This window comes from Colossoma macropomum, unplaced genomic scaffold, assembly GCF_904425465.1.
Source record: "Colossoma macropomum unplaced genomic scaffold, Colossoma_macropomum, whole genome shotgun sequence".
In the NCBI taxonomy this organism is placed as follows: Eukaryota; Metazoa; Chordata; class Actinopteri; order Characiformes; family Serrasalmidae; genus Colossoma; species Colossoma macropomum.
In genome coordinates, this window is record NW_023494807.1 from 21,178,966 (window position 1) to 21,194,874 (window position 15,909).

The 15,909-nt window shown below is 40.3% G+C and overlaps 1 protein-coding gene across 1 annotated transcript in view; it reads right to left on the reverse strand.

Moving 5' to 3' along the window:
* Positions 1 to 832: 832 nt before the first annotated feature.
* The window catches only part of LOC118797131 (leucine-rich repeat and immunoglobulin-like domain-containing nogo receptor-interacting protein 3), a 67,381-nt gene continuing 52,304 nt past the window's right edge, over positions 833 to 15,909 (reverse strand). Inside the window, exons 2-3 of the mRNA XM_036556367.1 lie at positions 2,872 to 3,387; positions 833 to 2,676 (exon numbers count right to left, since the gene is read on the reverse strand). Coding sequence (XP_036412260.1) covers positions 1,333 to 2,676; positions 2,872 to 3,342 — 1,815 coding nt within the window. The 5' untranslated portion in view covers positions 3,343 to 3,387 and the 3' untranslated portion in view covers positions 833 to 1,332. The remainder of the gene's footprint in view (positions 2,677 to 2,871; positions 3,388 to 15,909) is intronic.

Consider the following 15,909-nt stretch of genomic DNA (forward strand, 5'->3'; position numbering starts at 1 on the left):
AGAAAAATAAAATGTGCTCTGGTTACATTATTATTTTACAATTAGCTGAAATGCAATCATGCTCCAGTGTGGTGAGGAAAGCTTGTGTGCATGTCACATCTTTCCCTGCATAGCACTATGCGTTTGCTCATCATTGTAAATAAATAAAGCTATAATTGTTCTGTTGAGCTGTGCCTGACAGTAAATGCATATGGCTTGAGTGTATGTTTGCATGTGTTTTCATGTATGTGTACACCATGCGTCTGACATCAAATGGCCCTGACGCCCTGGGAAGCCTCCCCCCATGAAGGCTTATGGGTCGTCGGCCTGTGCTTAGGCCTGGTGGTGGAGAGGATATGAAGTAATCAAGTCCCCCATACCAGCCCTCCACCACTCCGGTCTAAGCACTGTACATCCACTAATTGTGCAGCCAGTACCCACGGCTTGGCTTCCTAACCAGACCCTGAGGTCCTGGTTGCACGTTAGTTTATACCCACTGTGATGCAGTGCTGCTATAAGAGTACCACGGCATTAGCAGCAGTGCAGTCACAGTGTTGCGGCCAGTGTGCTTGCCCCAACTCACACAGCACCTAATCGCAGACACAACACAATGTCAAGCTTGTTGTTGTAAATGATGAGTCAGTGGCTTGTGGTGCATTACTTTTCTATTATTTTGTCATTAAGACTAATGCTTTAATGCCAATTTTGTTTGTAATCAAACCATTAGGTTCTCATTAGGCTCTGGTCTTAACTTCTTTCAGCTGTGAAATGATGTTCAAGGTGGGGGTTAAATTTTGAAAACATTAATGGAAAACTTTTTAATTATGAACTGATTATTTTCAAAATTGGAATTTCTAAGCAGTACATCTGCATGCCATTTTTCTTAAGCTACTATATTTAAAATTTATGAATACAGCTTTATGTTTAGTTGGTGGCCCTGTTCCTCAGAATTGCTGTTCAGATTGTGCATTCACAAAATTGTCATCAGCAATAACAGAATATTGTATCTTAAAAACTGTGGAACAGTGGCAACCAACCACTCAAGCAAATGAAGCTTAGGGAAAGGAAACTTATCATTTAGCTTAGAATTCAAAGATTACCAAATATCCAAACAATTTATAAAATGTGACTTACTGCCACATATACGGTACAATCAGCTGCAATCAAAGTATTAATACCTTTTCCGAAGGCAGTGAGATCAAAGTAAGCTTAACCACATCAGTCCCTAAGATCAAATCTTGACCTAGGATCTTCTTGATGTTTTGTTTCTGCTGCGTGTGGTTCTGCGAGTCAGCGCTGTGTGTTTGTGTTGGGTGTTCATGCCTCCCCCAGGGGGCCCCTGGCTGCGTTGTTTCATATCATCTTCATGTTAAACTTGCGGGTCCCTCCGGAGGTCCCACTAGTAGTGGGGCCCTCCGTCTTCCTGAAGGAGTACTCCACTGTGAAGTTGTTCTTGCGTTGGCCCCTTCCGCGGCTCCACACGAACAACAGCAGGAAACAGAAGAGCACCACACCCAGGAAGGTGATGCAGCCCATGGCTGTGGACACCAAGATGGTGGTGAGGTCCAGAGTGAACTTAAGGAAGACACGTGTGCTGTTCAGACCCGTGTCGTTAAAGTCCACCGCATACAGTGAGCGGTTGGCAAACAGTGCCGAGTCCAGTGGCTGTCCTTTCACCGTCAGTGTTGCGAAGTAGGTGTCGTTGCCACCTGCGTTGCTGGCAATGCAGATGTATGTGCCGCTGTCGGTCACCTGGGCGTAACGGATCTCCAGAGTTCCGCCTGGCAGGACTGTGATCCTGCCACTGCTTTTTGAAGTGATTCTTCTCCGCTGCGGTGAAATCCAGATGATGGCAGGTGCTGGTTCACCCTCAGCACGGCACAAGAAGGATACTGACTGGCCCTCACGTGCCGTCACTTGCTGAAGCTTTCGGTTACGTATCTTGGGCTTCTGACAGGTAAAGTAATCAAACAGTGCTGAATCCGTGAAACTACTCAGCATGTTGCCCTGTACTTCAGGTGGCCCAGCACACACAGGCATCTTGCCATCGAAGTTCAGGGTACGTCTGCGTTGCAGGATCCAGAGAAGCCGACAATCACAAGAAAGAGGGTTCCCATCAACTCGCAAAGTCTCAAGGCTGTTGACGGAATGGAAGGAGCGCTCCTCCAGAGTGATCAGCTCATTGTTGGACAGGTTGAGCACTCGGATCTGTCTCAGACCACCCAGCGCATGAGGCTCCACAGTCTGCAGGTTAGTGCTGACCATGTGCAGCTCTTTCAGCCTTATCAGATCCTTGAATGCCCATGGTTCCAGCACAGATATAGGATTGTAGGACAGATTAAGAGATGTCAGGTAAGCAAGGTTGCGGAAAGAAGCAGAAGGAACAGCAGTGATGTTGGTGTAAGTGATGGACAGCCAAGACAAGTTTAGGCCTTGGAAGCAAAGTGGGGAGATGTACTCCAGGTATGGCCAGTTGTCAATCTCTAGTCCCCTGAGAGCAGATAGCTTACGGAAATTTTGGTCCTCAAGGGAGGAGATGCTAAGGTGACGTAGTCGAAGGGTGACCAGGTTGCGTAAGTAGGACAGTGTTTGGCCAGAGATGGAAGTCAAGTTGCATCTTTCTATCGTCAGGTCCTCTAGACCCAGCAACCCTGTAAAAGCCTTGTGGGAGATGTAGACCAAGTCATTGTCACCAACCTGTAAGAATGGATGGAACAAAACACTCAATATAAGTAAAAGAAGTAAGTAAGTAAGAAAATACTGGACGAAGATTAGATTCATTTAGATTCATTTGTTCTTTGAATTAGTTTTTTTAAACAACATTTTTCAATTTTTTTTTCCCATGATACAGCAATTCCCCCATTCTCTCATCAGTCTATTCATCATTCTTACCTCCAGGTGTTTGAGGCTGCGCAAATCCTGAAAAGTGTAGTCCAGTAGGATGACAATCTTGTTCTCGCTCAGATCTAGGGTGGTGAGGTTCGATAGGCGAGCGAAGGCACCCATGGGCACCAGCTTCAGCTGATTCCCACGGAGACGCAGCGTGCGCAGGGCCTGAAGACTGGCAAAGGCATTGGGCTCCAGTGTAGAGATGAGGTTCTCGCTCAGGTCTACTTCCTCCAGCCGTGGGTACGGCGCCAGGTCTCCCGGCGACACCCAGCGCAGCCGGTTCCGACTGAGGTCCAGCAGCCTTGTCTCCGTGGGGATGCCCTCGGGCACGCCGGACAGGCGCTTGCGCTGGCAGGACACAGAGCGCAGCTGAGCCACACAGTCGCAGCGTGGCGGGCAGCTCTGGCACACCGCGCTGAGGGCCAGCAGAGCCAGGCTCAAGCCCAGCCAGCCCAGGCCCTGTGCGGCAGCCATGAGCACCCCACCACCTCACTCAGGAGGGATCAGTCTACCACACACCTACAGAGAGGAGAGAAAGAGGGAATAGATGGAAAAAGAGAGACAGAAAGAGAGAAACAGCATGGGGGTGGGGACCATGAAGGGAGAGAAATGGAGAGAGGGGGTGGTGTGTAATTAGAACAGCTGTGCACTCTACATGTTATCCCTTGAAAAACTGCATGATATGTACATTAGCATAGAAATAGTCCACTTCATGGCAAGAGCTGTTGACAAAAGGGATTTGTATCAACATCTAATTCATTTCTGAGCTTTGTACTCAGACCTTGGTCAGGCAAACCGCTGAAACAGTGGCCGATGTTGCGTGAGTGAACGCATGTTGCGGTTTACGTGTATCATGCGCTAATGACTCACCTCCCTGCACATACTGAACTCATCAAACCTATGGAATAATACAAGCAGACAAGAGGATGTGCCTGGAAACCATTTCAGAAACGCCTGCAGGAAGTCTGTGTGCGAGTGTGTGTTCGCGCCTGCCTGCACAGACTGAGAATGTCATTTCACTTTGAATAAATTAAAGCTGGTAGATTGTGCGCGACCTTCCGATTACATAAAAGGAGGAGATATCTGTCGTGCCAGCAGAACAGCAGATGACATTGAATTCAGAAAGAGATGGGAGCTGAAAGAGCCATTGTCCTACGCTAATACACTGTTTATATTCCTCACTCTTCTTTCCAAAGCGATAGTGTGGCTAAGCGGATGGAATAGGCCTATTGATGAATTACACATAGCGTCTCAGCTTCTTATGTAACGTTAATTCCAGGTATAAAGGCACCACAAAACACATCTCAGCAGCCAGCGCTGCGTCTAATGGCACTTGAATCCATCGCTTCTGAGCTTATCTCAGCATCACGCTGATACTATCACAAAGATGGATATTCAAAGACAAACAGGATAGGAGATTCTGCAAAAGCATCAGCAAAATTTTGCTTGCATTACATTTGCAAGCGAAGTGCAGTGATCTACTAAGAGCCTGAATGACTGTCCCTAATCTGAAATGAAATGAGCAGCAGGAAGCCAAATGGCTACAGTGAAGGCAAAGTACCCTAGATTTATAAACTCTCTGTATGAAGTTGGTAAAAGTTAAGGCATTCTTTGCTGAAACTGTTATTAGCCTCAGGCTCCCTCTGCTGTCCTACATGGCTGGACAAATTAAATACAACCCATACGAATCCCTTCCCACCATGAATTACTTCATAGTACAGCATGCAGGGAGCAATTTACTGTGTCTCAGCACAAGAACCATTGAGCAGATTCACCTTTAAAACATATTTTAGCATTCTGCCCAGAAGTGCGCCGTACTGCTGCTACTCAGGTTTGATACCCAGCTGTGTCATATGCTGTCCATGGCTAGGGGTGCTTGGCCTAAAATATTGGCAATGGAAAGCTGCAAGTGCTAGACTGTGCCCAATCACCAATCTTAAATCAGCTCCTTCAGAGTTTGTGTTATCCTCGCTGAGCTTGCTGAGTTTGTGAACCTTTTGGAACGATATGGGCTTCATGCTTGAATGGTTTCTAAAATGTGATCTGATCTTCAACTACATTAGTAAAAAATAAAGGTTTCCAAAAATGTTCTCCAGAGCCAAAGAAGAACAACTTTTGGCTTGCTAATGCTTTCACTTCAGTTTTTTTTTTTTAAAGAAACAGCTACTGAAAGGCTATTTTGGGAACCAAAAGTGGTCCTACAATAGCATCATTACATAAAAACTCTTTAATTTTAAGAAAGTAAATCTTATTAAGTCTTATTTAAAAAGAACCACATAAAATATTTGACAGTGTCTTATCTTTCATGAACAAAATGTTGAAATAAGGACACACAGTGTAACCGATATGAAGTACCACTTATGTTAAACACCAAGATCTACTTGAGGGCGAGTGGTGCCCCCTTCCGAAGAATCTTCAGCCTGAGTGAGTTAGTCAATTAGTGAAGAAATACAAGCCATGTCCGTGAGGTACTTCGCATCTAAAAAACAAGACAACTGATAGAAAAAGTACACAGGCATCTAGATTTAGAAACCAGTGAACCTTCCTTTATTGACGATAATGTCCATTTTAAACCCACTTTATTGGAACACAAGATGGCTTTAAACTAGATGTTCATTTTGACATCTTAAATGATCACATTTTAGGAGACATTCATTCTAGATCATTCCACAAATCTGTATGATTTAATTATGACAATCATTGTAAGACTTAATTAAGACTTAATCATTGATTCTACTTTACAGATTGAGGCTAGTCTTGGGAGTTGACTAAAACTAAATTGACAGGAAAAATATAAAAATACATGAAAACCTGTTAAAAAGTTAGATTCCTTCTTTTTTAAAGCTAATTTTGCAGTCCATGTCTAGAGAAAGAATCAATCCCCTCAGCAAAGACATCAATACTGTAGAAAACATGTCATCCCAACACACATTTGCAGTATTTTCAATAATGCAAGGACCTAATGCAAGGTTTTCACAACATTTAGACAGTGAAGCGAACTAATTGGGAACAAGGGGGATTTTTTTATCAAGACAGATAATACATTAACTGACTGGGTGTTTGTATCAGAGCCCATCTAATCTGGTTATTTGGATCTGAGTGAAGTGAGAATAATGAATGATATAGCTGCTGTTTGTGGGCTTTGGCACACACTTAGAGGTTGAGTCACTGGGCACAGTTCCATCACACTCAGAGACTCATGTGGGGATTCCAGCCAAGTCAGAGTGCTCCCTGTAATTGCCAAATCCAGCACTCTCTGTGGCCCTCGCTGGGTCTCACAGGGTTACAGAGTCACATCAAGTTGCGTCAGTATATTAAACCCTCGGAAGATCCACTTTTTGGGGGTACAGAATGAAAAGGCCTTTCTTTTCTTTCTCCTCAGGAGACAACATGTCACTAGATACTTTAAAGCTGCACTGTGTACGAAAGATGTAGTGTTACTGAGTCAAGAGAAAAAACACGCTAAAATATGTTGTCCTTGTACTGCTGCATGTCTCCCTGCAAAGCCTGAAATAATCGTCATTTAGAAGTCAGAAGTGTCAGGTCAGATTTTGTGGTGTTTTTCAGACCTTGCCATACGTCTTTACATATTTATATCACACCCACAGGCTTAAAAAGAAGGTCTGACTCAAATTCAAATTCATCATACTGATGAAGATGTGTTGACAATAATAGATCATTCACTTACATCCTTGTAAGACACGTCCTTCACCAAGTTCCTCTTTAAATAATCTTTCAAAACACACTTGCAATCATCAGATTCATCTGCTTCAGGAAGGGGTCTGAACCACAACCGATGTTACAGAATGTTCTTCTGCACTTTGTGTGCAATGACACATTTCTGCCAAAGACGTCTCCAAACCCCCATAACTTACATAGCGTAGCTTTAAACAGCACTGCACAGTTCTATGTAAGGACATACCTTCACATAGGCTTGAGAAGCTTGATAGCTTGCCGATAAGCTGCCTTGGTAATGAAATAATAACTGCAGGGTGGAGCTGGAAAGTAAAAAAAAACAAAGGAAAAAATACTGCACCGGCCCAGGAGGGGGTAGTTTGTGACAGTCTTCTGATCTTTAGATAATGATGAAATAATGAAAATTATTATTTTTTAATTTTCAATTGAAAAAAATGTTATACTTTGCTTTACAATGCCCTGCATCTCTGCCAGGAATGTCCTTTAATAAATACGTTTTAGGTCAAAATCCTATCTCAAAACCATCATAAACAATGTCTCAGGCATCAGGTAGTGTATTTGTAACCATTTCATGGGACACCTTTCTGTGAAGAAGTCATGAAACACTTAAGACACTGTTGAGAACAGTTCGAATTTAGTGAGTTTCACATTTCACATCATACCCGATCTGAATGAACTTTGTTTACATCGTAATGATTTAATGACATCAAAATTTAAAAAAAATCTGATACATACTTTAGCATTCCTAGCAAGTGGTAGCATTACTGCCTCAAGTACTGCTTCGGAAGTAAGACCTACCACTGCTACTCAGGTTTGATACCCAGCTGTGCCATATGCTGCCCATGGCTGGGGGTCTTGGATTGAAAAATTGGCAGTGCAAAGCTGTATGAGCTAGACTGTGCCCAATCACCAATCTTAAATCAACTCCTCCAGAGTTTGTACTTCCTTGCTGTGTTCAGTTATGAGAAAAAGTCTGTAAACTTATTATATGGGTTTGTGCATGAATGGCTTCTGAAATATGATCTGATCTTCATCTACATTCTTTAAAACGAAGGTGTCCAAAAGGGAATCAGTTTTGGTTCCCTAAAGAACTTTTTTTTTTTAAATAAAACATGCTGTGAAAATGTTCTTTCAGGAAACAAAAGTGACCCAATTTTTGGTACCTTTAAAAAAATATATTTACTTTTAAATCTGATCAACTGTAGCCTCCATTGTGAAGTTTAATCTTGAGACTGTATCCTTATTGTCCACTTGTGGAAGAAAAACGATAAAATAAGATGACCCTTAGGGGATAAACTACTGCTAGCGTAGTTAGCTGGCTACAAGTGCAATCCACTACAGCACAGGCTCAGTTTCAGTAAATCATGCTTAAATAAAACCCACTTAGAGGATAAACAATCTGAGAACATGTAGAGACTGGTGTTGCAGTGACAGCTGAAATTGAACGTATTTTGTGTGTGTGCACAAGTATTTGACTGTTAGCAGTTAGACACTCTTTTGTGTAGTTTTCTTCAGTATATCCTAGTTCTGATTTAGCATGGAAAAAGAAACAGTAACTGGTCTTAGAAGTCTGTTTCAGCGCACAGTACGGCCCCCCGGGAACCATTTGACTCTACAGTAGAAAATGTTATTGTGCACAATTTGTCAGCCACCCATTCTCCTTTCGTCAATGGTCAGTTTCTAGCCACAGGACCGCTGTGTGTTGTGGATCATTCTCAACACAGCAGAGACACTGACATGGTAGTGTGTGTGGTAGTGGTCCACCACCTAAAACTTCCCTGTGGAAACTGACCGATCTCAGATGCAGTTTCTGGACAAGTCTGAGTCAACGCAGTTTTCACACATCACTCTTTCGTTAATCCAAACTAACAACAACAACAACACTTTCTCTAACTCTGGCACAAACACCAATTGACAGTTTCTCACTCCATCAGTCTGCTTAAACACGCATGATCTCATGCCTACGTCATCGTCACTTTCTCAAGAGGCACAGCAGAGGACTGTGAGAGATAGAGTAAATACACCGATCAGGCATAACATTATGACCACCTCTTCGTTTCTACGCTCATTGTCCATTTTATCAGTTCTACTTACTATATAGGTGCACTTTGTAGTTCTACAATTACGGACTGTAGTCCATCTGTTTCTCTGCATACTTTGTTAGCCCCCTTTTTCCCTGTTCTTCAGTGGTCAGGACCCCCATGGACCCTAACAGAGCAGGTACTATTTGGGTGGTGGATCATTCTCAGCACTGCAATAACACTGATGTGATGGTGGTGTGTTAGTGTGTGTTGTGCTGGTCTGAGTGGATCAGACACAGCAGTGCTGCTGGAGTAAATTGCCTCATCTTTGAAAAGTGGTGACCAAATCTTGAGTTGGATCATTATATTACACTATTTATCACATTTTGGTGTTCCTGAAACTTTTCAGTATATTGAATAAAACACCTTGATATACCTTCTGGTGTCTTATAGTATTTCAATCTACACTGTATAAGTTATTACTGAATAAAATGACAGTATTTACTAATATAACAAGAGATTCCAAACTTTTGAACAGCACTGTATGGTGACTGAACAGCACTCATGGTCATCTGTGCTCCATGTTAAAACTGTCTCACGTGTTAAAACTGTACATCTACCATTCCTAATGTAAACAAACAAACAAACAAAAAACACCTACGGTAATGTTATTTCTGCTAGCACATCTATGGGGTTTCTGATAGTATAACATCAAATAGTAGCTAATGCTAAGTTAGCACTGGTGAAAATGAACATTTTTTTGGTCATTCTAGATTAAACATGGACATTTGAAGGAACTTCTGTTGTTTATTTGAAGTTTGTAACAGACATTAACATATATTTCACTTTGTATTCTGCAGTTTTATAGCAACTTTTTATGTAAAGTGCCCTGGCATAGAGTTGCTGCCACTACTGTCCATTTCTAACATCTGATTGAAACCTGGTTAGACTACGTCTTGTATTCAGCGTGTGATGTTTTTTTTTCGGTTTACCTCACAACAAAATGTTTGTTCATTAAAGTACAAAACAAAACAGGTCACAGTGCTTTATCAGCAGGGTTTTTGCTGATGACAATAAACTAATGTGACTTGAATATGTGCCAACATCATCGGCCAACAGATATATCGGTTGGGCCAAACTCAGAACTCAGCGTAGTCACAGGATAAGAGTCAGGTGCTTTGGAGGAGGAATTATTACTGCCTTTGTTTGAAAAAGCTTGTGATAGTACACTGTAAAATTAGCACACTGTGGCCCAGAAGCCATCAAAAAAGAAGCTACAGCTATAACTCACTGATGAATGCTTTTTGCCTAAACATAACCACTGACTGCAGTCAAAGATAAATTAGCAGAGGCTGTGAATGCCACACATGCCATGCCGTCTAGACACCCATTATTCAAAATTCATTATTCAACATTTCTCCCTCCTCCATTCTTCTTCATTCCTTCAGTCTATTCTGGGATACTAAAGAGAGAGAGAGAGAGAGAGAGAGAGAGAGAGAGAGAGAGAGAGAGAAGCACTTCTGTTGAGTCTTCACTTTGTCATTGATACAGCGGGCAGTTAAACACACACATTGATTTTCCAGTCGTCAGTTTGGGTCAGAAAACACAGACGTTGTGGCATAATGATATCCATGATTAACCACAGCCCATAATACACACTGTCGACAAACAGAAAAAGCTTTGAAGCTTTAAGGCACACTCATTTACACACCCTTGTTTTGTTTTCATATTATAAACATGTAACCATTTGTATGTAGTAATAATATATCCCAAATGTACTATGTATCTGATTATCTATATTAAATAATTACATGTTCCATATCGCTGCTGTCGGAAACAAAACCTCGTATATCCAAAATGGTAACTTTACAGGAGAAGGAAAAAACATCCTTCACTTTTAATGTACGTCCATGAAACCAGACTTTTTTCCCAAGTCATTTTGGGTCATTTCTTTTGGTCCATTCATCATGAAAGTTTGACACAACAACAGACATTTTCAAACTATGACAAAAACTGAATAACAGAAATGGAGATACAAGGTTTTGTTCCAACAGCAGCCATATATTAGTTAAATGTAAGTACCTATATATAAGAAAAATACATCCCAAAAACAAAACATCATATCTCCAAAAAATGGTAACTTTACAGGAGAAAACATTATTTTCCGTAATGTTATTTTTCAGTAAAATAAAGAGCAATTTTTGGCCATTTATCATAAACTTTACACAGAAAGTAGAGGGCAGCTGTCATTTTTTAAGTTATGATTTATTTTAATATTTATTTTGAATTTAAAACTATTAATTATATATATTAAACACTCAATGGACTCTCTAACATGTCAAAAAGAAATGAGGTTAGGATTAGGGCCAGGGTTAGGGTTAGGTTTTGGGTAAGGTTGGGCTTTGCATGATGAAAGTAACATATTCACAATACATCTACTTAACATAAGTAATGTATCAACAGAACCTAGAAGATACTTACTTCAGTGTATTCAGAAGCTTCACTACTGCTATTTCACTGATATGTTGTTGAGTTATTGATAATCTGTTAAGAGTTTATTAATCATCTACAAAGGACCACTCCAGATAAGGTGTTACCAACTAGCTATCTTCACTTTGCTGCAAAATTTGTTTGTGCCAGAAACATTCATTGCTGGTTGTAGTAACTGCCAACATTCTGTGCTGGGCCATTCTAGACCTTCAAAAGTAACTGGCCCTCACCAATTAGACTGGGTATTCAGGTGCTGCACTTGCTTCATTGTTTAAGCACCTATAATATTAGTCATGTTTTTTGTACACAAAATGAACAAAACAATCAGCTGCATGCACATTTTCCTTCAGGATGCAGATTTCTGGATAATGTAATTGGGATAAACACATTATTAAAACAACAGAATGAGTACAGTTAGATAATCTCTGTATGCCACCAATGACTCTGCTGTGTGAAAGATTAAAAAAAATTAGGTTAGATTTGTCATCGTAAGCCCAGTGAGTCAGATTTTACCCGAAAATAATTCTGCTGTGCACTGAAGTCTGAGGAAAGGCTCTGCAAACACACACACATACAAGCTGGGATTGTCTCAGTTTTGGGGGTTTGGGAGGGAGAATTTGCTGGAGCTACTTTGAAATCTGTTCTCATCCCAAAAATAGTGCCATACACTAGCCCCCCTCTTTTTCTTTCGCTCTCTGCCTTACACACACACACACACACACACACAAACACACATACACAAACACATACACAGACAGGCCCTCTGGTGTCCTGGCTGTGTGAGTAGAATCTCAATGTGCGTGTCTCCATTTTGACAGAAAGTGAGAAACTATATATTATTTTCAAGGGTAGCACAGTATATAAGTAGTCAATCAATATTGTGATATTGGACTTTCTAAAACTGATATTGCAGAAGGCTGTTTACCGCGTTGTTACATTGTTTACTGTGTGCATCCTGACCAATCACAGGCTTTCCAGATAAACATTTCTGCGCTATAAAAAACTAGACAGGTCAACCTGAAATTTTAAGTCAACCTTCTGAATAGCTGTTTTAATTGCAGTTTCGTCAAAGGTTCTCCTGTTTGGAACTCAAATTTTAGTACTGCACCTCAGCCTTCTTGTACTTCAGCAACTCAGTCCCTGACATATGTAACAGTGCCCAGGTTGTTTTCGGAAAATACCACAACAACAGGAACACTGGGGTACATTAAAAAAGCAAAGCGTTCTTTGTACTCACTGCAAGCTGGATCTTCAGATTTAGCACCTTTCATTATCTGTAAGTAATGATGTGCCGCAAGGAAGCATCCTTGGTCCAACACCATCCTCAATTTACATTAATTTACATCTGTGGGGGAGCTCATTTACATCTTTATGTTGGATCGAATGAGGACTGTGTGACACATCGTTCTGGCCTACACACATCTGCTTAAATGAGTGATATCCCAAGCAGCACACTCCTGTTAACCTTCAGAAAGCAGGATTATTCAAGAGTACTTTTGTTTCAAGACACAAATGTAAATACAAATGGAAATTATGCAATAACATTTAATTAGATAGTAAGTTAGGAAATGAATTATATTTACATTCTAGATTGACAGCTTGTTTCTTTGGGAAAAAAGTAAAAAACATGGTGATACTTTATTTTGAGTGGTCTTTTTAGATGAAACAAACACTCAACAGACTCAGTAACATGTTATAAACATATGAGGGTTAGGATTAAGTTTAGGGTTGAGGTTAAGGCCAGGGTTAGGGTTAGGGTTTTGGGTAATGGAAGAAACATATTAACAATACATCTACCTAACTCAAAGTTCAGCATATGACGCCAAGGTTACAGAGTCAAACTCGCGATCTCCTGATGATAGAGTCAACGCTTAGACAGTTGTCACCAGTCACTTCTGACTGGATCATTGCATCTCTGTCTCCACACTGAATTTCATAAAACACTTCAGAAACTACTGCAGTCCTGAACCCTGTGTTCTCATGCTAGTTATGGCCATGACACCACTTTTTTCAACACAATATTTGTATTAAAAAATAACACAAAATAACACTAAACAAAAACAAAACAACAGCGCATAGACTTTAAGAGGACACTCAGATGTGTTAAAACCATCTGAGTGTCCTCTTAAAGTCTATGTGCATGTTGTTTTGTTTTTAACACATCTGTCTTGATTGTACAATAAATATAGTACAAATAAACAATAAACACAGTATCTACTAGTGAAATAAAGCCGAATCTCAGGACAAAGAGGGCCAAAAAATTTGTGTAGCTTTTTTGGTCCCATTACAGTGAACATACCTCTGCACATTTGAAAGCACAATTACTGTGCAGGTGCTGAATTTAACATCTTGGGACAAACATAAAATGTGTCCTGTGCAAAAGTTATAGCACATTTTAAATTTCTTGTTTTACTTTTTTCCAATTTGTTAACCTCAGCAATTAAAAAGAAATTATGCACTAAAACTTGCCGAAAAATGTAATGTGTAAGTTGTTTCCTTGTAGAGGATGTTCTAAATATTTTCACTAAGAAAACAGTTTGACTGGGGGGCGTTCAAACTTTTGCATAAAATGTGGCGTATAGTTACAGCATCTACAGTTTTGAGTCAGCATTGCTGGGTATTGAGCCCTGATGTAAGTGCTCTGGATTTACTGTAGTAGTTCACCCATATTTGTGTACAGTAAAACACTGGCATCTGAACTGACCTTCAGAGCAAATACTGCCATTTCTTGTCATTTCAATTATGTCTGCTGTTTTACTGCCTGTACTCTTTAGCTGTAAAACATGCCCAGCACTACTGTAGATACACAGGAACAGACTGCATATTCACAATAGTTACTGTGACTTTAATGCTATAGATTATAGAAGCTGCTGGCAATTTACTATGTTTTACAACAATTACAGTGAGTTTTCTCTGGTGATAACAAAAGCATGTTGTTTTATAGTAGCTAAATGAGCAAAGACATTCAGTTGAGACTATGGATTCTCAGCTTTCGATCGATACCACATTTGTGTTTTTGGTAACACTTTATTTGGAGTGGTCCTTTGTAGATGATTAATAAAATCTTAACAGATTATCAGTAACACATCACAGCATACCAGTGAAGTAGCAGTAGTGAAGCATCTGAATACATTGAAGTAAAAATCTTGTAGATATTCTGTTGTTACATTACTTACATAGACACATCTAGGCTTGCTAGTTATTTTTATAGGAAATAAAATTCCTATAGATATTGGAACTTGTTTGCTAGCACCACCATTGTAAAGAGAACTGAGGCAGTATATTTCTCTACAAAGCACCATTTCACATCAAACATTCGGTGGAATTCCCTTTGAGAGCCCCATCCCAACTTTCCGAAAGGGAATTCCCAGCTGATAGAAATTCTAAGTTAGGAGCTCTAGTTGGATGCAGCATGATTACAGAATCTGTAAAACAGCTTCTGTGTCATTGTTGCCTGAAAACATAGTGATAAAATAATAACACCAAAAGTGTGTCATTAATTAACATATTATTATTTGAGAGTTCAGCACCCTCTGAATTATAAATCCTAAGCTACTGAATAATAAGGCTGCAGTTTAAGGGGTTAACATGCTAACACGCTATTATAAGCAGGTCAACTAGGTGCCTTAAGCGTGCGTTCTTTGCCATAGCTTCTCACTGAAGCTTGCGTAGAGGAAAGGTCTCTAAGCTGCTGAAGTGCTGAGGCATGAAGTAAGTGCATAGCCCTGAGCGAGCTTTCCCTGCGCTGAGATTTATGCTGCCCTCCAGAGCAACATCACATGGCTCAACACACTGCCATCACACAAAACACACACCACCCTGGGCCTGCATGCTCTGCCATCAACCGCAAGGACGAGAGAGAGAGAGAGAGAGAGAGAGAGAGAGAGAGAAGGTGACAGGGAAATCACTCCATCACTCACACTGCAAATAGAGTAGGGAACTTGTATGTTTTGGGGTCATGGGATGGTTTTAGAGAAAAGTCCGTAGCTGGGTTGCAAATTTTTTGTCAGATATCACTTATTACAATTAATAATTAGATTAAACTCAAAATACAGCTTTTTTTAATTACATTCAGTAAAAATGAAATTAATTGAGCACTAACCTGCCCTAGAAACAATTTCAGAACTTATTTGCTGCATATGTTGTTAAAGGTATTAATAGTCCTTCATTTTCTTATGACTTATCACCATATTTATTATTATTGGGGTATATTGCAAAAATATTTATAACATAGCCATGCAGATAAGAATCGTGACACACACACACAAATAAAATGCCACCTGAATCTCTATTTCAAATACGTATGATATTACTTACCTGCTAAAAATATTATGTTTTTATGTTTAAATCTTGACATATAAAGCATGAGATATTAATACGACACACAGCTTTACGTTTGAATTGCTGTATGTAAGTTTTACCCTCTTGACAGTGGCCCCACCACTTGTCAGACCAAATTTGCTGAACAATGACTGTTTTGTCAAAACACTATATAGCATTAGACTAAATGCAAAGAAACATCAATGCATTAAAAAATAACCCTGTTTTTAAAAAAGTAGTTGATATGTTTTTCCTACCAGTTTATAAGTTCTAGATTCTAGATGTTTCTCCTCAGCGCACCCAGCCATAAATCCTTCAGCAGCACACCTGCTTTAATTTAATGAAGAACTGATTAGCCCAATCAGATGTTGGCTGATAACTACAATTAACACTGAGCTTCCTCGAGGGGAAGTTTGGAAATGGTTAAGTGTACTCAACTGTAAGTGCTATTATTGTGAAACGTAAGTGTCCAGGAGCAACAACAGCTCAGCCCTGAAGCGGAAGACCCTGCAAA